Raw genomic sequence first — 22137 nt, 5'->3', positions numbered from 1 at the left:
AAACTGTTTCAACTCCTACCCTCAAAACGACGCTATGAGTACTGCACAACAAGACAACTAGACACAAGAACAGTTTTTTTCCCCCAAACCCCATCACTCTGCTAAACAAATAATTCCCTCAACACTGTCAAACTAGTTACTAAGTCTGCATTACTATTAATCTTCTCATTGTTCCTATCACCCATCTCCTCCCACTTATGACTGTGTGACTGTAACCTTGTTGCTTGTATCCTTACGATTTATATTGTTTCCCTATGACTATCATTAAGTGTTATATCTTATGATTCTTGATGAATGTATATTTTCTTTTATGTATGCATCAAGACAAATTCCTTGTGTGTCCAATCACACTTGGCCAATAGAAAATATAGAATTTTATTGGCCAAGTCTGATTGGACACACAAGAAATTTGTCTTGGTGCATACGCTCTTAGTGTACATAAAAGAAAAGATACATTCGTCAAGAATCAAATGATAGTCATAGGGAAACAGTCAATATAAATCATAATGATACAAGCAACAAAGTTACAGTCATACAGTCATTAGTGGAAGGAGATGGGTGATAAAAGTGATACTGTAAACCAGTAATAATTATAATACACTTTTTAGTCTTTAAGGTGCCACGAAGCCATATGTTTTTGCTGCAATAGAGATATTACAAACAAAATGAATATTTTTAATAAGGGATGAATTTCAGCCACCAAAATATTTGCTGCATTTGTGGCAATTAAATCTGTATCAATATAATCAGTGCTTCAGAATCAAGGGTGTTCTGACTGATGCTCATATATCCATCAGTGAAAATTATTTTAGAAGATGAGGCCTGCATGTGTTCTGATACCCCGTGGACTGCATCTCTTATCATCCCCAAATTTTGGTGTGAATGTGAATGAAAACATGAGATACCCTCATTAGTTCTTTGATATTTTAAAATTAAAGAGCTGCTCGGGTCTCCAACATAAATCACCCTTTCATGATCGTTGGGCTCAATTTTTGGATTTTTTTTTTTTTGAAAAAGGAACATGTCTGCTTTCCCTTAAGGTAAAGTGTCCATTTTCATGCCATAATTCAAGAAAAAACAAGAAACTAAGCAGTTCTATTGAATAACATAATTAGTGTGTCAATTCCAAGGCAAAGATGTGCAATAGAATCTTTGCTGATGTTATGCTGTTTTGGTCCACATCTGGTCCATGACTGTCCATCTTACTCTTCTGTATGTTGTTGTGAATCCAGATGAAGGAAGGCAGGATAGTGGTGTTGAGTTGAAACTGCAGCTCCCAAATTTAAAACCAGAATTATCTGCTCATTTCGTGAATATCATTGCAAAAGGCTACATATAAGACATGACCAACTCAATTTTATGATGTTTTATGATTATTAAATAACATTGCTGCCTTTAAGCAGTCATTAAGCAAATCATTGTTCATTATGACACGGTTTTGTTGAAAACTGGAGTGCTGATTTTACTGTCATAAAAATTCAGTCATGTGACCACAATTTACTATTCTAGTAAATAGAACTTTGAAAAATGCTTGCTTCAGAGTTTTTACTTAGAGTTGAGTTTTTTTTCTGGAACGCTGACATACACTGCAAATGGATATAAAAGTGACTTGTGTTGCCAAGTTCCCAAATTGTGGCCACATGAGTTGAGAAGGTGACTGTCAGAACTTTGGATCTGGATTGTAAATCCCCCTTTTAAGGTAGGCTGTAACTTTGACTGGTTGCTAAGTAACCAGTTGTAAGTCAGGAACTACCTGTAAATAAATTTATAAAAAATAGCAAATTTCATTTTATATTGAAAACAAAATGAAAATTGCAATATATAATGAAATTTGCTACAATTTTCATTATATGTTGCTATATCCCAAATAGACAGTGCAGACAACTGAAGCCACTTAATCTAGGTTTGAAGTGGACCGTTTTTGTCCCATAATCCACAGCCATCTTGATTGCATTCCCTTGGAATTATGAGAATTATTTCCAGTGGATCTAGAGCAGGGGTGAAATCCAGCAGGTTCTGACAGGTTCTGGAGAACCGGTAGCGGAAATTTTGAGCAGTTTGGAGAACTGGCAGTTGAAATTTTGAGTAGTTCAGAGAACCGGCAAATACCACCTCTGGCTGGCCCCAGAGTGGTGTGGGAATGGAGATTTTGCAATATCATTTCTCCAGAAGTGGGAGGGAATAGGGATTTTGCAGTATCCTTCCCCTGGAATGGGGTGGGAATGGAGATTTTGCAGTATCCTTTTCTGGCCATGCCCAACAAGCCACACCTGCCAAACCACACCACAACACGCCCACCAAGCCATGCCCATAGAGCCAGTAGTAAAAAAAAATGGATTTCACCACTGATCTAGAGGATTCCAGTGTAGATCCTATTACAGAATCCATGTTTTTGAACCAGGTCTAATGTTATATATAAAGGTTGTCAAAGCTCCAAATGGGTTTTAATAACTTTTTAAGAAGATATTTTTACCTGCCTATGTTATTTTTATAAATGATTCAAGGCAGTACACACACCTAATAATTTTTCTTCTCTTTTGCCCACAACCACCACCCTTTGAGTTGGGCTGAGAATGTGACTGGCACAAAGTTATTCAGCTGGCTTTCATGCCTAAGGCGGGACTAGAACTCAGTCTTCCTGTTTCTAGGCTGAAAAAAAATCAGATTTGAGGTTTGCCACAGCTTGTAGATTTGGGAAAGAAAGAAAAGAAAAGAAAAGAAAAAAGGAAAGGAAAGGAAAGGAAAGGAAAGGAAAGGAAAGGAAAGGAAGGAAAAAAAAAAGAGAAAGCAAGAAAGCAAGCAAGAAAGCAAGCAAGCAAGAATGAAAGAAAGTAAGTTAGTTGTATATCTCTTTGCTGACACCCCAATTTTTACAGCCAGGTCTGGTAGTTGTAGCGTTACCATTATTAAATATTTCTCTTACACAGAAATTAGATTCACTCATCGTACTAAATTATATTGTGGTTTCTTTTTAATCAAGTGTGTTGTAACCAAAAAAGGTTGGCTAGTTTGAACCCAGTTAACAAATTCAATAAAATATTACATAAGCTTACATGATCTTCTCCACTTCAGGAAGGAAGGAACATAAATAAATAATGGTATTTCTAATACAAAGTTTCTAACAGCACTGCAAAACTCTCAAATTCTTCAACTTTCTTAATTAAATTGTCGTTTTAGATAATATACTAGAATTAGAAATCTTTTGGCCATATATAACAGGGATAGGCAATACATAGGAGGAGTAGGACTGGGGACTACAACTCTGCTTCTTGATTTTCTTGAAGGCCATAAGAGGCTATCAGGTGATACTGTAATGTCTCTGAAAGGCATAGGGAGGGGAATTTTGAGTGTGTGCGTGTTAAGGTAGACTTAGAAGCAGGAGACTACTATCTGTGCACTTAATACCATTCCATCTCCTGGCTAAAATCACAATGGTGAAATCTATTGCTTTTGTGCTCCATTTTGGTGCACTGGGGAAACTCATTACCCATTCTCAATATTTAGTTGTGAGAGTGTTGGGTCAATATTTTCACCTTCAGTTTGTTGCTATCTTAAACCAATATACTATGTATTTCTGAACTTCTGGTCGAACTATTAAAAATTTCATCCACCTATTTGCTCACTCACAAATGCATATTGGCTCTTATGCACTTTATGCATCTATAGTAAAAAAAACAAGTCAACGTTTGCTTGGAGATAAAGATTTCCTCGTTTGAATATCAGTGGAAATCAGCAAGAAACCCTAAGAAGATAAACAAAACATATTTTATTGCAGGTTTATAACAGCTTGATTATTAGAAATCTCACTTCTCACTGTTTTGTGAACTGAATTCTAGAAATAAGTAGCTTATGATTGACAAAAAGAAATAAAAACTGTCATGTCATTGGTATTATGGAGTCACTGTGGGTGAGTTGGGCAGTTGTAAACATTTAATAAATAAATAATATAAATATTTTAGTTACAGAAGTTACAGAAGTACAAATATTTGTGGATAGGTGTTATATGTATGTTTGGTCATAAAGAGGGTGAATAGGACATACTGAAAACTCATTTATTTATTCATATCTCAAATTTGGAGACCACCTATCTCTTTCATGGAGCAAATTCCATGAAACAGCAATTCACTGTATTGGAAGCACATGACAACTTTCTGACAAATATCATCTAATCTAAATACATCATCCTAATCATCTTTTATTTTTCACTCAAGGGGTATAAGATAAGAAAAGTCATTACCAAATCTTACCTCATAAATTCTAATACTGGGCTTCATAAGAATCATTGGGTCCAAGGCAGGTAGAGGAAACCCATCCTTTAGTTTAACTTAATAAAACATAGAAAAAGAGAGAAAGAAAAAGATTAAAGTAGTTATGACTAGAATAGGTTTTGCGATTGCATATATTCCTTAATCTAAAAGCTGAATATGTTGTATATTATTGCTCAAATACAAACATTTTTAGCATTTGTTTTATTTTTTATTCTTCAGAAAGTAGTTTATAATTTCTTCAAGAAGTGTAATATTATATTTTAAAGACAGAAAAGGGAGGCATTGAGATGCACAATTTTTTTTGGCAGTTGTTATGCTTTGTTTGGATTTCACTGACTTCAGTTGTGAATACAGCATGGACAATTGTAGTGATAGGTAGTATAGTACTCATCACATGAATGGGTATAAATCTGAGTTACTGTTGTACAGGGATAAAAAATCTAAGCTATACAACTCATACATTTTAACTACCAGTCTTAGAAGTTCTTGATTACCCTCTCCACTCTAGTGTTGGATACTATGCTAGCTAGACTTTACAGGATTATTTATCAGTCTTTAGCACATTAGAAGCTGGCTTAAAAACAAAAGTCATTAAAGACAGAGAAATTGAGAGAAAGAAAGAGGAAGCTACACTTACAATTGGCTGCTGGAATTATTCCAGTTCGTAAAATGTAAGACAAGAAATTATCCAGAAGTGAAGCCTGCAATGTAAAACAAAGGTTGACTTTTTCTCAGTAAGAGAACTGGGATGACAGTGTTTAAACAGGATTATTTATTTTTATCAGTATTATCAATGGATGATATTCTAGCAGAAAAGTGACCTGATGCTATATACAGAAGGCAACTTTCTACGTTTGCTAATAATTTCTAATTTAGACTGCAAATTATTTGCTTGCCATTTTTGCAGCCCTTCTCTAAATCCTATACAATGTTATATTTGCACATTATTTTATTTGCATAATTTTATTTAATAAAATTTCTCATAAACTTTGTTCTACTATTTGTTGCAATCATTTACCCAGTACTGAAAAAAATTATTTTGAAAATGAAGTATTAACCTCTTATGGAAGAAAATTCAAATTCCCAGGCTGAAGCATGCTGCTGAATCTCAAGAATTGTATAAAATGTCTCTGTGTGTATCTGTCTTTGTGTGTTTGTGTCTCTGTGTGTGTGTCAGAAGGACCCTAAAGGTGGAGGATGCTAGAAACAGTTCAGTGAAGAGTGAATATACTCAATAATAATAATACCACAACACTACTTACCTGTAGAAAGATAGAAAATGGAAAACTGTGAAGAGGTACTAAATGCAGAATCTAAGAATGGTAACTGAGTGGTAGAATTCCCCTCAGTCCTTCGTCTCACAAATTCCTTTTTCATTTTTTAGATATAAAACACTATAAAGTGAAATAGTTCTCAAGAAAATAATAAGGGAAGGGGCAATCGTCCTGAAATATTATTGGAAAGAAAGTTAAAATTAAAGGAAAAGAAAAAAATAATGGGATCAATAATCAGGACAGCATATTTTATAGAATTTAATAGTTCTCATGAAGAAAATTTAAAAGGTAAAGTAATATACTTTGTAAGCAATTCAGTTCTATCTGCTATAAATTGCACCTGCTTATTTTTCCTAGAGGCTGACATTTACCTCAAAGAGGCCAACATTGGAATGAGCCAAGGAGCTGTGGAAACTGCAAGAAAGAAAGCATAATGCAGAGATTATTGTACATGACCAAGATAATAATGTCGGTGTGGCATTGCTGATGGGTTATTGGTCTTGAATCAGAAAGATTGGGGTTCAGATTTCTCTCAATGATCTTAATCATTCACACTGGGGCAATCCACACTTCCTGTTTGCTCAGGTGTGAGGGCAACTCACCCATTGTTTCAAGAGAGCGGGCAGAGGTGATATCATTCCTAGCCCACCTCTCCTCCCTCCCTCCCTTCCTCCCCATTAGTAACCTGTTGAAATTCTGGACTTTTAAAATAGATTCAGCAGAGGGAGAATGGCATCTTGTCCCTTCTGTTTTTTTTCAAACAGGGAGGTTCTTACTCCCATGTTTTCGCTGGCTAAAATTGACAAAAGTTTTGTCAAGTTTCCCCTCTGAGCCCCCGAACTGCTTTTTAAGGGTTTGCAGTGGGATAGTGAAATGTGGGAGATCTTTCTTTCTTTCTTTCTTTCTTTCTTTCTTTCTTTCTTTCTTTCTTTCTTTCTTTCTTTCTTTCTTTCTTTCCTTCCTTCCTTCCTTCCTTCCTTCCTTCCTTCCTTCTTTCCTTTCTTTCTTTCGTTTGTCAAACATGTATGAGATAACAGGAATAAGTATAAATATGGATATGAATACAGGAAATGGGGACAAATAAATGGGCACAGTAGGACAGGATAGAAGGCACGCTGGTGCGCTTATGCATGCCCCTTACAGACCTCTTAGGAATGGGGTGAGGTCAACAGTAGACAGTCTAAGGTTAAAGTTATGGGGGTTTGGCGATATAATCACAGAGTCAGGTAGTGCATTCCAGACGTTGACCACTCTGTTGCTGAAGTTGTATTTTCTGCAATTGAGTTTGGAGTGGTTTACCTTAAGTTTGTATCTATTGTGTGCTCGTGTATTATTGTGGTTGAAGCTGAAGTAGTCATTAACAGGTAGTACATTGTAGCAGATAATTTTGTGTACTATGCTTAGGTCGGACCATAGGCGGTGTAGTTCTAAGTTGTCCAAGCCCAAAATTTCAAGCCTGGTGGCATAAGGTATTCTGTTGTGAGTCTATATTTGTTTTTTGTTTGTTTATTTATTTATTTATTTATTTATTTATTTATTTATTTATTTATTTAAAATAAATATTTATTTTTTAAAGTAAATATATTTACTTATTTATGTCTATCTTAAAGACATATCTTTAAGATATGGGTATCGGGGTATAATTGAAGAAAGTTCAGCCTTGTACAGGATGTAAACCATAAGTTCATTTTTCATATACAGTAAAATTTTACCAGTAATTGTATCTTACTGTTAAATTCACAACTGTGCTGTGTACTATCACAATTACTCCAGTGTTCCATAATGATTTTTTGTATGCAGTATTTCCCATCAATACAGCCATACATTCATATCCAATCCCAGAATTTTGAGCCCCTTTCTAAGCAATGGAGTAATCTCATGTGCATTTTCCTTGATAAGAGTTAAAGTAATTCATCATGTTTCAATTTGAAAGAGGAGGTAAAATGTGAATTGGCCATAATATTCCATGTACATTGCAAAAGCTTCTTTCCTACATTTACATGTTAGATTACTTTCTCTCAACCTGATGTACTCCATTTCACAAATACAGTTCCATAATACAATTGCAGCATGACCTTTTTTATATTTATTTTAAGCTGCCATACTTTTAAATACTAGATTAATCAATTTAAATAGCTTTTGGGATACAACGGGTTAAAAATCTAACAAAGGTTTTTACCTGTTCAAGCACAATGTAGTTAGCAACTTCCGGTTAAATATAGTCAAATCTGCATGAGTTCTGGTTGTCTGTGAAAAAGAAAGGTTACTATATATTGTAAGTAATTCTTTCAGTTAGACAGCTGCTGTAATAGTATCTGGGAAAGATCCTGGGATTTGAGGCAAAGTGATGTTGCTTAGAAAATGGTTGGCTAAGCCCCCTGATAAATATTGGATGGGACAAGAGGCTCTAAAGGGACTCTTTCTAGTTTCTTGGACTGTAAATGAGATGGTTAGAGAATTGCACTTTCAGAAAGGCAAGATTGAGGCCTGCCTTACCAGGTAGATCAGACAGGAAACACAATCAGATAAGTTAATTTTACTTTATTGTAAAGCTACGTTAATAGAATCTTGCAACTCTGAAAATTCCTTCCTTCTCTCTAGAGTTCCTGCTGGCTTCCCAATTTACTTTGCTTATTGAATGCTTGCAGGGAGAAAATCAACCAGTCCAAGCCTGCCAGGCAGGTAAGTGGCTGCTGTCGGGTGGGAGAGGAAATGAAAATGTGTGTGGTTTGCACTGGTTAGGAGGAAGGATATGCGAGAGAATGCATGAGAGGTGCCATGTGGGTCAGGAAAGATATACAGGTGTGCACAAGAGATTCCAAGTGGGTTGGTTTGGACAAATGAGGAGGATGACATGAGTCAGGAAATGTGCACAGAGATGCATGAGAGGTACCATGCAGGTGGGGTAGGGCATGCAAGGGGGGGTGGCGGGGGAGTGGGACTCCAGGGGGAAAGCATGGGCTGGAAAGGAAGCATAAGGATACATAAGAGGTGCACATAGATTGGGGAAGATGCATGGGGGACAGAAGAGAATGCACATAGGTCCCTTCCCTTCCCTTCCGCTGCTCCCAGGTAGAGTAGGGACTGAGAAATTGCAAGAGTGGCTGGGAAACTGTCACAGAACGGAATATTGATAATGAGGATCATGTGACTGCAGCAGCAGCCTGGCAATTGAAGCAGCCAAACTTTCTCAAATTCCATTTTATTTTATTTGGAGATGTAAAATGAAAACAATTGCTATGAATAACATGTACTTTTTCAGTGACTTTCGAATAATATAGGCAGAAGTAAACCAGTTGTTTTGAACTTTAACTTTCATCAGGGCGAATGAGGCAAAATACTGTAGTTCTAATCTAAAACATCTGGGTTACCTATAACCTGTCCTTAGAATACAGTTAGATTTGAGATGGATCAGGGAACTATTTTATAGCCAACATCCAAGCACTGAGGCTCTTAACAGTCTAAGTAAGATGAAAAATTTGCAGGATGGCTCATAACTTCACATATTCCTACAAATGAGTCTAGAGAGAATTGGATATTGTAAGACTTACTATGTTCAAGGTGAACATGGATTGGGTTGTTGAGTTTGGCATCTTTGCCAATACTTCCATAGAAGCAGAAAACTTCAGGATGGATTTATTGTCATGCAGACTAATCACAGGTGCATCAGTGATTCTTATGTTCATAATTACTGGAAGTGGCTTTGCATGAATATGAGAAATCTGTGGAGTTTAAAAGTAGAGATCAAGTTTCAGGAAAATTAAAACAGAGTTTTAAAAATGCAAACAGAAAATTTCAAAGAAATAAAAAACACTTACAGTGGGAATGATGCTCTCCAATGTATCTGTGGTTAACTTGAAATAAGAAGAAAGCTGTAAAATGAAATGACATGTTAGGTTATCTTACAAAAATTGTGTGCCTTTATATGGACTTAATTATCTGGAGAGACAATGGTCTCCTTTTCATCTAATGTGTTCCAACAGAGGCTGGACAGGTCAATTATTTATCAGGGTGCTTTAATTTAGCTCCCTAAATGCAAATCTCCCATTGTTCCCTAAATGCATGTTTTTCAAACATGTACTGATGTACATGTACTGAATGTACTGATTCAATTTTCTTATTAGCAAATAGAGTTTGCTAAACCTTTGTTCAGAAATACTTCTGTTTAATAGAAGCTTTTAGTACATATGATAGCCATAAGCAAATTAAGCCTGCAGAATATTATTTCTATTTCTATTTCCGTTTGGAGATGGAAAATGTAATTAGCATGGAAAATGGGGGAGGGACAGGGAGAGAAAGATGGATGAATAAAGATGAATTTGGAGAGCGCCTTGTGTAACTCCCAGATTTTTAGCTGTTTTTAAATTAAACCCAGAAATATTAAGGTATAGGAGTTATTAAATAGTTCTGTACTAAGGATTCCACAAATGAAAGCAAGTCATTAGATCCCACCCCAACCTCAAGATATTACTAAAGATTAAAGCTTGATGCCATTTGGAATTCCTTTGAACATCAGCCAGGAGGTGCTGTATGAGCTGTCATCTGATAGAGTACACTTATAAATAAATAGATGTGTTGGAATTGCAATTTCCAGGATCCCTATGTTTCAAAATGTAGTTGTCAAAGAAAAAATTCCAGAGGGCTAATAGAGTATGTTCATACAAAGCCAAGAGATCAGATAGATGTGATGGAATAAATGGCTCATATTACTAAGAACAATTTGCAACTCCTAGAGGCCTTTCTAGAAATGCTTCTGAATCCAGTTTTCCATGACAAATCCCTTCTTCAACCAGTTCTCTTTGGCAAGATGAAGTCCCTCTCTTCATTAATTCCTATCTCATGCAGCCTTATGAACTGTTGACCTTAAGTACCGTCCACCCAATCTTGAGTAGACAGAAACTATAGCTATATGATATTTGGTATCCCTGCCAATCCCTAACTTGCTTCTCTTGCCTTTGTTCCCAGTTACTTTCAGGCTCCAATTTGAAAGTGTCATAACAAGGACAAACTTTCTGCTCCAGCCCCAGCACTGTTCAGGACAATTGAAGTCTCACTCATTCATGAGCTGGAGAGGGGATGAAGGCAATGCCAGAAAGCAGGCTTCACATGGAGATGTTTGTATCATGATTAATTGCAAGTGGAGAAAGGCCCATAGTAAACTATGCCAAGGAGAAGGCTGGGCTTGGGCAAGATTTTAAATGGCAGACTAATACATAACATCCCTTTCTTTAAAACATTACATATTACAGATTAACAGAGTTGGAAGGGACTTTACAGGTCACCTACTCCAACCCCCCCACTCAAGCAGGAGACCCTACATCATTTCTGACAAATGGCAGTCCAATATCTTCTTGAAAGTCTCAAGTGATGAAACTCCCACAACTTCTGAAGGCAAGCTGTTCCATTGGTTGATTATTCTCAATGTCAGAAAGTTCCTCCTTATTTCTAGTTTTAATCTCTCCTTGGTCAATTTCCATCCATTATTCCTTGTCTGACCTTCAGGTGCTTTGGAAAAGAGCTTGACCCCCTCCTCTCTGTGGCAGCCCCTCAAATATTGGAACACTGCTATCATGTCTCCCCTGGTCCTTCGCTTCACTAGGCTAGCCATGCCCAGTTACCCCCTTTTCTTTTTTGCACTTACCATTTCCTCTTGCTCAGCAGAGATAGTAAAAGCACCAGAAGTGTAGTAAACCAGTGAAGCAGACTGCAAGAAATATTCTGAGATTCCTATATAGAACATAAAGTTGTTCTCATTCAGAAGAACAAAAGGAGTTGGCTTGAAGGGGGGCTCTGTGATTTCTTCTACTGGATAGACTGTTCCCTGAAAAGAATTTCAGAAATGATAAAATATCATAGCTTGCAAATTTGGTCTTTAAAACAGTTTTCAGGGAACCAGATCATTGTAATGCATCCTTGAAATTAAGAGTATAAAACATATGGCCAGAGCACCGAGTACAGTTCTAGAACCCTAAACATGGGAAACTCAAAAGTCAAACTTTTTTTTTAAAAAAATTAAAAATAAACTGTGATTTAAAGCAAGCAGTGCATATAGACGTCCCTGAAATCTTGGACTACTTCGGCTTCACAACTGTTGCCACTGGCTAGAGTAGGAAATCATAGGTGCAGCAAAAATAGCACTAGTTAATATATTTAAATATCTCTTTGATATGGTTTGCCATCAAAGTTATTGTTGAGGCAAAATGATGCTTATTCCTTCAAGTGAATAACAGACATATCATAATGCAATTTCAGAAAATGTACATTATAAATATATTAGACTTTACCTTTAAATCCAAGTTAATTGATGATTCCAAGATAGTTGAAGAGTTTATCAGGGAATAGTCTATTACTGCAAAGTTACCAACCTGAGCTTGGACTGTTGGGATATGGGATAAAATTGTCAGGATTAGATAACAATGCTTAGTAACAATAGTCAAGATGTAAACTAGTCCTGATAATGATTTTTTTTTTTTACAAAAGTAATGGTACTAGTACAGGAGAAGTTACATAAATATTGTAAAGCTATATTTTCAACATAACCCTAAGCATGTTTACTTAAGTATAAGTTTGCAAAAATTATATATTTCTGCCATATAAGTTCATTTAGCATCAACTATAATTTTGATTATAATTTTGATGAGACTGCATCCTCCAGAATGTTCTACCAGAACAAGCCATCTCTCATTCACCATCTAACTGATTTTTCTGTGCATTGAAGCAGGCTGGACTAGATCTGGGTGTCCATTCTGACTCCTCAATTTTATGATTCTATAAAACAAGCACCAAAATTATTATCTTTTTAATTATACAAAAGTATCATTCTAGCCATCATTTTTATTTTCAGAAACTCAACAATAGCATTGGTGAAACTACTAGAACTGGAAGGTTTCATAAAAAACTACCATAAAATCATTAGCTCATTTTGCCAAAACCACCCAGAAAATATACCTGGATATTGGCTGAAGTCTTTATTAATCTTTTGGATCACAAAATTCACTTGCGGACACAACTATAGGAATGCAAGCAAAAATTATTATTCTAGTCAATGTTTACTTATATGTTAGTAATAAGATATTCCTAAGACTTCATAAGTCTATATTATCTATACTTATATCTTGCTTTATCCTGTATTTGAAGAATAGTGATTTTAAAAATCCATACATAATTGAATACAGTAGATTTGTTGTAATCAGTTAAATACATAACTGGTACTATAGATCTCACTCTAAATGCTTTATCCTTGTCAATGAAATCTATAGAAATAAAGCAAAACAGAATGTTTCTTTAAAAATACCCAAGCATGGCCCCAGATATCTTTCAAAAGGAAGGAAGCTCTATAATTCTAGACAATCTAAAGGCTGCTTTAGTGAGCTGAATACATTCATTCATTGAATGCCCCACTATACAGAGAGACTTTATTTAAGCAGAGAATATAATGTACAACAGCAATCCATAAATCAAAAATGATAATGATTCTGATGATTATGGAGCTGAACAATAAATATCCCAAATGAGATATTTAGAATATTTCAAGTGATTTATTTTGAAAGTCTGACCTCATCTTCTGATATAATATATATGTGATGAAAATGAAGACAAAGAAAATATTTGCTATAGATGTTTTAAATAAATAACAACATGTACAGTAATTTGAACTAATTTCTAAGCCACTGATGGGTTCTTATCTTCCTGTTCTACTATCTGATCCGAGCAAATTAAATCATGCCTATTTTTTTTATACACGCACAAACAATGTACATATAAATATAAATCCTATTTATTCAAATGAACATTAAACAGCCTTATGAAAGCATTCATTGCCACATTAAACTACTTTTTATAGTTTTTAATGGGTTAGTTTTGAAAATGTCTTTGTGGTAATTTGTTCACATAAATGGTACACAACTTGCAAACTGCAAAATACTCAGGGGTGAAATCCAGTAGGTTCTGACAGATTCTGGACAACCGGTAGCAGAAATTTTGAGTAGTTTGGAGAACCAGCAAATACCACCCCTGGCTGGCCCCAGATTGGGGTTGGAATGGAGATTTTGCAGTATCCTTCCCCTGGAGTGGGATGGGAATGGAGATTTTGCAATATTCTTCCCCTGCCACACCTACCAAGCCACGCCCACCAAGCCACACCACGCCCACCAAGCCACACCAACAGAACCGGCAGTAAAAAAAATTGGATTTCACCACTGAAAATACTTATAACATTTTTGCATGTATTAAGGCTTTTGTTATTTATTTTAATAAACACATTTTTAGAAGAAATTGGATGTAGGAAGAGAACATTATGAAATAAATCCTTGTGGCTTACATTTGTGGCCAGCATGCTACACAGAGATTTTATCAGAGAAGCAGTAGAATATGTATACAACCATCTGAAAAAAAGCAAAAATATTGTTAATTGTGTTAATTAAATTTTCTGTGCGTGCATCTATTATATGGGAAAATTGATCAAAGCTAGATGTTTAAACAATTCTGGATTTTTTAAACTGATCCCCGTATTTTAGGGGGGGGGAAGCAGCTGTAATGTTCTTGAACATGATTGAATCATAACTGAAGTCCTGTGTCAGTTTTCTACTAAATGTTTCCCAATTTTTACTTAGAATATTTATTGCAAATAAATCTGAAGGTTTTTTTTAGTGAGAAACTGCTGGCATACGTACGAGTTTGAAGCTATGACTTATATTTCCTGATACTTATTAAAATCATTAGACATATTTTTCCTTCTTAATCAAATGAATCTCCTGTACTTGTTCAATCAATTATGCTGAACCATCAGAAGTGAGTCTCAGAAATTTACAGTAATTGCTAGGCTTGCTTTCTGTAGTATTATGGAATATATTATTTGTATTATTTGTAATGGTAAAAGCTACACATACCAGTGTTTAAAAACTGATAATCAAACTGTTTTAGGGATCCTACAGTCAATACTTGCAAGTATATTTTTTAATTAGAACATTTTCCACTGTACCTATAAGATTGATTCAATTTGATGTCCATATCATCTACATTTCCTTTACAGCTGTCAAGCGACAATTTTAAATGACCGAATACATTCTGAGACACGTTTACAATTGCTGTGAGATTTACTCCTGAAATGAAGACAGCCGCACTTCCAGAATCTTTGCTGTGGACAGTAAAACAACAAATGCTCATTTTATCCTCTTGTTCTCAAGAAAATGCCAAGATTGCCATAGACTTACATAACAAAATGACCTCTAAGATTAAACATAAACATATAATATATAATATACATGACTAATAAAATAAAAAATACATGTTTCTATAAGAATAACAGATCTAATCATCGAAAATTAAAAGTTCATTTTTATTTTTCTTAAACAGGAAATTCAAAAGTGATCTCCAAATAGAAACAAAGCAAGATAAGGGTTTGTCTTTCATCAAAGTAGTCAGTTTTGTCATCTCTGCCAGTTCCATTAATTCCACAATCCACTCTTCAGTTGTGGGAATTTGTATATCTTTCTACTTCTGATTGCTTAAATTTTATATTTTCATATGATGTTTCTGCTTTTTTGTTTTAACCTTAGACTAAGGGGTTACTTTATTATATATTTCAGTATCTATACTGAAGAAAGTCAGAAATCAACTTTTTCTTTTTAATTTTCTTGTTTTTTAACTTCTTTCGCTTTGTCCTCCCATTTTTCCTTTTATTTTATATTTTATTTCTCTTTGAAATTTAATAAAGTTAATAAAAAAAATAAAATGCCAGGAAAGCTTATGCTGAAGAACACATGAAGATGGGTTCTTTTTAGCAAGCAACATAGCTATTTTTTTTTCAAAGCCTGCCTTTCAGATGCATCACATTACAACTTCAGTCATTTCTTGTTGACATCTCTGGATAGCACTAAATTATGGAAAGTTGATGCAAAATCTAAGCTATGCCTAAATACACCAGAAGCACCTACCAGAAAAGCAACTCACCTACTCAAAAGAATGTACAGGTAGTCCTCAACTTATGACCACAATTGAGCCCAAAATTTCTGTTGCTAAGTGAGTTTTGCCCCATTTTACAATCTTTCTTGACACAATTGTTAAGTGAATCACTGCAGTTGTTAAAGTTAGTAATCCGATTGTTAAGTGAATCTGGATTCCCCATTGACTTTGCCTGTCAGAAGGTGGCAGAAGGTGATCAAATGACCCTGGGACATTGTAAGTGTCATAAATATGAGACAATTGCCAAGCATCTGAATTTTGATCACGTGACTATAGGGATGTTGCAATGATCATAAGTGTGAAAAATGACCATAAGTCACTTTTTTCAGTGCCGTTGTAACTTTGAATGGTCACTAAAGAAACTGTTGTAAGTTGAGGACAACCTGCAACCTCCTGAGATTTATTCAGTGGGTACATATCTGCATTTTTGCAAAGTTGGTTCTATTTTAGGCAGAATAAGATCATTGTTAGGTTGATGCTGAGGGCAGCGGGATGCAGCTGCTCCCCTTAACTGCTTGCTCTCCTTACTTCCTGAATCTCTCTATTTTCTATGTCAGCCAGGATAAAAGTATCTTTTTAATTAATCCAGGGTTTCCAATTTAGAAGTTGGAGTTTTTAAGGCTTAAATATGTCTAAATATGTATTTTTTCAAGAGGCAGACTGTCTTATCCTGCAAGAAGGCAGAAGTTTTTATCCCTTTGCAACCACCCTTCTTCAAACTCAAGATGAAGCACATAAACCTAGTTTTTTTAAAAAATATTTTGCAATACTGGTGAATTTTTAAAATTAAAATATAATCATGCCTTTGTGATTATAGTCTAGTATGTTCACGGTACTTTCACCATTCTGCCTTGACAATGTTCCTCCTGTTTGATTCAAACAGCCACTTTGGGGAACATTTTTTGATAGGACCACAATGGAATAAAAGACTTGCATTTCCACCTCCTCCTCCTGGGACTGTTATTTGTGCTTTATAAAATGTGTGCAAGCATTTGAATTTGTAAAGCTGACATGGTATTAATGTCTTGCCTTCATTATTCCACTTACAATAGCCAGGTCTCCACGCTCCAATCTGCAGTAGCTATTGCTGAAGCATTTTCAACTAATAGTTTAATTCCAGTGCCAGAGATGAGAGACAAGGATGTATTGGGCAACTCCATGTTATCAATTCTTATCCTGTCAAACACCAAAATTATGTTAGCTTGATTTAAACCACAATCCATGAACATAGGTAAGGCTAGCAGGAATAGTATAACTCACCATCCAATTTCTGGTGAAACACTAAGTATCTACAGATTTTGTATCATGCACTTGTATCTGTTTTTCCTAGTATCGCAGAACTCAGTGGACTCTACATGTGATTTTTATTTTAGATGACACTAACCAAACTACATTTATTTATTTAATCTATATATATAAAAACCAAATGCCACTGACTCATCATGAAATCTCCAGAACGGTAAAGCCTACAAACTTGAAATTTGGCACGTATGTTCCTCTTGGCTTCTAGGTGTTCGCTAAGAAAGGATGGTCATTTCAAAATGACCATCAGATCATTAGTATTTCATATACAGTATTATATTCACATGCTCTGATGCTAAGGAGTTAGATGTTCTACTCCCTCCCCCCACCTGAAAGGAACTGCTACCCCTTCGCTAAACAGGGCGTGGGTATGGCCATCACATGACTCATCCGGCCTGCGGGCTGGGACATTCTATTCCTCCTCTGTTCCAACTGCCAGTTGCCTTATTCTACATTAAGTTTCAGGCTTTAAGTGTCAATTTATCACACCAATCACATAGTTTCGTAGCGAAGCACGGGCATCCAGCTAGTTTATTATATTTGTATTCTGCCAAGCTTAGAAAATGGCTTTGGGTGACTTGCCCTATAACTGCATACAACAAAGATAAAGATAACACACTTTTTTTCATAGTATCACAAATGAATAGCTAAATATCTATTGAAATTCTAAACTGTCCAGGTCATGCTTGTCCCAAAGGTGTTTTTCAAAAGGCAACTGGACTTTCCTGTTCAGGTGATGAGTGTCCTGGAGTCCTGTTCATGTGATGGGTGATTTGCTGACCACAAGAGCAAGAAAGAACACCAAGAAAGCCAAGTTGTCTTTTGAAAAACACCTCTGGGTCACAGTATCACAGGTAAGATGCTGACTATTCAAATCCCAAAAAAAACTTGGACTCAAGTTTCCAGACAACCAGTTATAATTCAACAAGAATGCTGCCCCAGGGGACCTATCACTTGATAGTTTTTCTTGTATATTTTTAAGCAGTTGGGCATATTTGTGTAAGAGAATAGCTAGGCCTTCTGTGTTCAGTGCCTGAATATATATTCCTCTGTGTTGTTGAAAGCAAGGCTGAGTTTGCTCAGTTAGTGACTCAAACATGGCACCAGTTGAATCTTCTACCATCCTTTGAGATTACCGGCTTAATTTTATGCAGACTAAAAATGGCTGTTGAACCTTGCCCATAATAGAAAGATAAGAGAGGCACGTTAACTAAATTGGGCTATATGAAACATCAGAAACTGGGAGATGGCTACAAGATAGCCATACCAGTTAATCTCTTCAAATGGAAACCAGATTCCAATAAGTACAGAAAGAACACTTACATCATTCACCCATTTCAAAACTAAATTTGAAAAAAAAAAGGAATCAAATGGGTTTTCTGGGTGTAGTAAAGAACTGGAACTTTGAGAAATCTGTATTAAAACAGTGCTTGCTCATAGACAGGGTTGTGAAATTAATGAGGGGGAAAGAAAACCATTGGAAGTACTTAACACCGAGCTATACTAAAGGGCCCTGTTATGAAAATATTTCTTACTTTGAAATTGTGTAATTGAGTGCAAAAAACCAATATGTAGATTCTCCATTCCAATCTTCAAATGTCTTTCCTTTTAATTTCTGCTTCAGAAGCTCTACTCCAAATTGATTACCTATAAGCATACAACATATATGTTCACTGAAATAGTAATTTATAGAAATGTGTGTTACTTCTTACTCTGCTTCTATGTTTTTATCAGCCTGGAGTGGTTGCTAGGAATGACTTATTGCATTTTAAGTTACTAAAATATTTTGAAAATGCTTTGGTCCCTCCTATGCAAAATGCTATTAAAGATCTCCTAATAGTGATTGGGGGCCATGCATTATTTTATTACTGAATAATACAATGACACAAAAGTTTGGATAGTGGATACTGCGGTATTGCAGTGGAGAAAATCACAAAATACAGAGGTTTACAAGGAAAAGTAAACAACTGTGGCAAATGAAAGCAGAGAGAGTATTAATAGTAATAGGTGGTTTGGGTGCAATCCCAAAACAGTGGAGGGCCACTTATTAAAATTATATGCTGCCAATTTCGCCAAGGTTAAATCAACCACTTGAACACCATCACCAATGGCAAAATCACCATCAATCAATTGCAAAAGGCAGCTTTATTTGCTGCAATGATATCTTTAAATAACATCTACCTACCCCACATCTTTGGAAAGGACTCAATAGGTGGATAAAAATGCCAAATCCAGCCTAACATCTGGCTGATTGTGTAACCAATTATTATATCCCACATTTCTTGCAAGAACTCAGAGGAAATTTCCTCTTAATGGGAAGATACATTATTTAAGAACCTTAACTGGTACAATCAGGGTTGGCATTTGGTTCAACATCTTGATTAAATGTCCTCTGGTGCACTCATTCTTCTGAAGGTTACAACATAGCCATAATTCCAAATATTTCTTCCATACTCACCATAGTTCAATGCTTTTTGTGTAATTTTCATCTTGATTCCTGGGTTAGCCTCAAGAAGCAGAATGAATAAGCCCAAGATAAGGAAGGTGATAGAAACTTTCATTCTCTTTCTTCTCCTCTTCCTCCCTTTTTTCACAGAAATGTATAAAGATAAATTAATTTTAAAAATTTGGTGACTAAATACGTACTGTTTAAGTATCTGACCACACTCGTTTAATTTTTTTTCCAGAGAAAAAGAAACCCCCCAGCCTTATAACTTAGCACCTTGATCATGAAAAAACAATTATAAAGATGTGTGAAGACATTCTGCATATTCTCGGAATCTCATTTTTCTTTATATATATGAGAACTGAACTTTGTTTCAGTTTCAGTTTCAGTTTATTTAGTTTTATATACCACCCTACTCCCAAAGGACTCAGGACGGTGAACAAGATAAAACACATACAATACAAAATTTAAAAAAACAATTTAAAACGTATTAAATAAATTTGACCCATACTAATTAAAATACCCCTGTTTTTAAAAACAAATTAAAATTAAACAATTAAAAAGAGTTAAGCCATTGGCAATATTTAATATTGGCAATATTAAATCTTCCTTCATTTCTAATGTTGTTGATCATTGTGAACAATTTCATTTTTCTTATGACACTTTGCATACAGTGAACTGGAATCAGTGAACACATTCTAATTTAGATTAGGTTGAAGTTAAACTTCTCACAAAAATTAGGAGTAAAATTATGCCCAATAGTGAATAGGCAAACTGACTTCCTTTCTAATGAAAATAAAGCTGACTGCTTTGATTGTTGACAGTCAGTTGTAATTTAATTGAAGCAAGCCTTTATCAAACTTTGCTCAATATTATGCTGACAAGAGTCTTTTGTGTTCAATAAAACTTACTCTCAGATTAACATGCATCAAAACAGGTTTATTATTATAACTTCACATTTTGAGGGAATTAATACCACAATATCATCTTCTGCTGATCAAATAACTACAGGGCAAAGAAGTAAATATCCTTGTCCTAGAACTTCAGTTTGAAGTTCGAAACTTCTGAGCTGAGCTATGCTACCAGATCTGGGCCATGCAAACCTAGTTGACAGTTAGCAATAAGAAGATACAGAAAAGTCTAAACTCACAAATCCCTTGGTGTTTGCTATATGTGTAACTCCTAAACCCTTGTCTATAGGTATAAGGGCTTACACCATACACCTGTATAATATCCCTTTAACATAGTATTACTCCATTACCTCTCTCACTGGAAGACTTATAAATTCTCAAAGCCTTTCCCATTAAACATGGGGCAATTCTGACCACCCATTCATTCTCAGGCCATTTACAAGATGTAGTAATTCTTTCAAACGTAGTAAAGTAAGCTTCTATGTCTTCTTCCTCTGTCAATTTAGGGAGTTTTATGTCTTTTATGTACCACCTCCCCTACTATATCTTCTGAAAATCCTAAAGGTGAATGTGCCCCTTCTGGAAGTGTATCAGCTCCCCATCCTCTTCTCTTCTTGCTTTTCTTTTACACGTTTTACATTCTAGACTCTTTCCTCTCTGTCTTCCCCCAAAGTTGCTCTTTTAATTAATCAAAGCCTTTCTTCTTGCTGTGGCTTCAACATTTTTGTAATGGTATCAGAGCCTAGCCTGGTTTCTGGTCGGTCTGCTTTCTTCTTTGGTTTAATTACTGGTGTAGAGTAGAGATATGCAGTGGTGGGTTGCCCCTGGTTCACACCGGTTCTATAGAACCGGTAGTAAAACCAGCAGGAGGCCCCGCCCACTGACCCCGACGTCACCAAAATGCTTCTGCGCGCGGCCCCGTTGCAAACCAGTAGTAAAGGTAAGTAGAACCCACCCCTGGATATATGTCTCTACTAAAGTAGTAATCTCTTCTAAGGGAGAATCAGTCCCTTCTGCCTTTTCCCATGTCTGTTTGGTGTAGGCTGTAGTGAGATGTCTGGTTTCTGCAGCCCAGGATGTTGGATATTGCCTGCAAAGCCTGAGCATTGCAAGGCCAAACTCCCTTCCTTTTGTTACCAAGGTTTGTTCTCTTTTCATGGAGTATTTAATGAATTCCTTGAGTTTAAGCCAATTCCACTTGTGTGTTTGGTAACTTGTGTTGGATATTCACCACTATTACTTTATCACAGGTTCTTTTAAGTATATCCAATTCAGTTAGCTCAACACACCCAAGAACCAGCACAAGTCTCTAGGGAAACCTGCAGACAAGCATTCACAAGCTATTACTACTCACCCCTACTCTTCTCCACTCCTACTACTCTATTACTCCTTGTGAATCCTACTACTCCTAGTGAATACTGATAGAGAAAACTCTCTCTTTCAAGCTGCTTTACTTCCACACATTAACACACACCTTTTGCTCTGTCTCTCTTCTCTCTCTCACAGACGTGACCACCCCAGCTCTTCTCAGCACAGCTTTTATAGTTGCCCTGCTTTCTGGGGAGAAGTCTTAAAGAAACAGGATGAATATAGCACAGCTGCTGGCCATTTTCTGGGCAACCCACCCTCTCACTCTTACACTGTTTTTTCTCCATTACAGATAGCAATAATTGGGAAACTCTTTGTAAAGAGATACTGAAATAACCTTTTTCATAATTTAATTTTGCCTTGAATGACAAATATTGATTTGGTCATAGTGAGTTCTATATTTTGAATACAGCACAGGTCCCCAAAGAAAGAAAATTATACTGTCTCAGACTTTAATTTTAAACAGACTGAGGCTGAATTTGTGTATAATACTGAGAGAGAAAGCCTCACTGAAATCATATTTCTGAGTTAACATGCTTACCACCATATTGAATCTGTAAGAATTTGTTGTCATATGAACACATTGTAGTAGGATATTTATCTTC

General features: G+C 35.8%; 1 protein-coding gene across 1 annotated transcript; it reads right to left on the bottom strand.

Moving 5' to 3' along the window:
• Window positions 1-3679: 3679 nt before the first annotated feature.
• Window positions 3680-19368, bottom strand: LOC139319847 (BPI fold-containing family C protein-like). Its single transcript, XM_070947896.1, has 15 exons — window positions 19266-19368; window positions 18343-18454; window positions 16553-16681; window positions 14523-14678; window positions 13863-13926; window positions 12491-12551; window positions 11827-11918; window positions 11184-11363; window positions 9361-9414; window positions 9094-9264; window positions 7722-7789; window positions 5914-5956; window positions 4906-4969; window positions 4248-4324; window positions 3680-3742 (listed from the first exon to the last, which is right to left on the bottom strand). Exons 1-15 carry the CDS (start codon window positions 19366-19368, stop codon window positions 3680-3682), a joined length of 1437 nt encoding a protein of 478 aa, XP_070803997.1.
• Between the last annotated feature and the right edge of the window lie 2769 nt (window positions 19369-22137).

Source organism: Pituophis catenifer, unplaced genomic scaffold, assembly GCF_029215685.1.
Source record: "Pituophis catenifer annectens isolate HBS135680 unplaced genomic scaffold, rPitCat1.0.hap2 SCAF_7, whole genome shotgun sequence".
Lineage (NCBI taxonomy): Eukaryota > Metazoa > Chordata > Lepidosauria > Squamata > Colubridae > Pituophis > Pituophis catenifer.
This window is presented reverse-complemented; position numbering and strand designations above follow the sequence as displayed.

Excerpts from the sequence above, each read along its gene's own strand:
- LOC139319847 (XM_070947896.1), bottom strand. The coding sequence starts at position 19,368 with ATGAAAGTTTCTATCACCTTCCTTATCTTGGGCTTATTCATTCTGCTT. Across the intron at positions 11,364-11,826 it reads CAATTAACTTGGATTTAAAG|GGAACAGTCTATCCAGTAGA; the intron begins GTAAAGTCTAAT and ends AATTCTTTTCAG. Across the intron at positions 5,957-7,721 it reads ACTACATTGTGCTTGAACAG|TTTCCACAGCTCCTTGGCTC; the intron begins GTAAAAACCTTT and ends TCTTTCTTGCAG.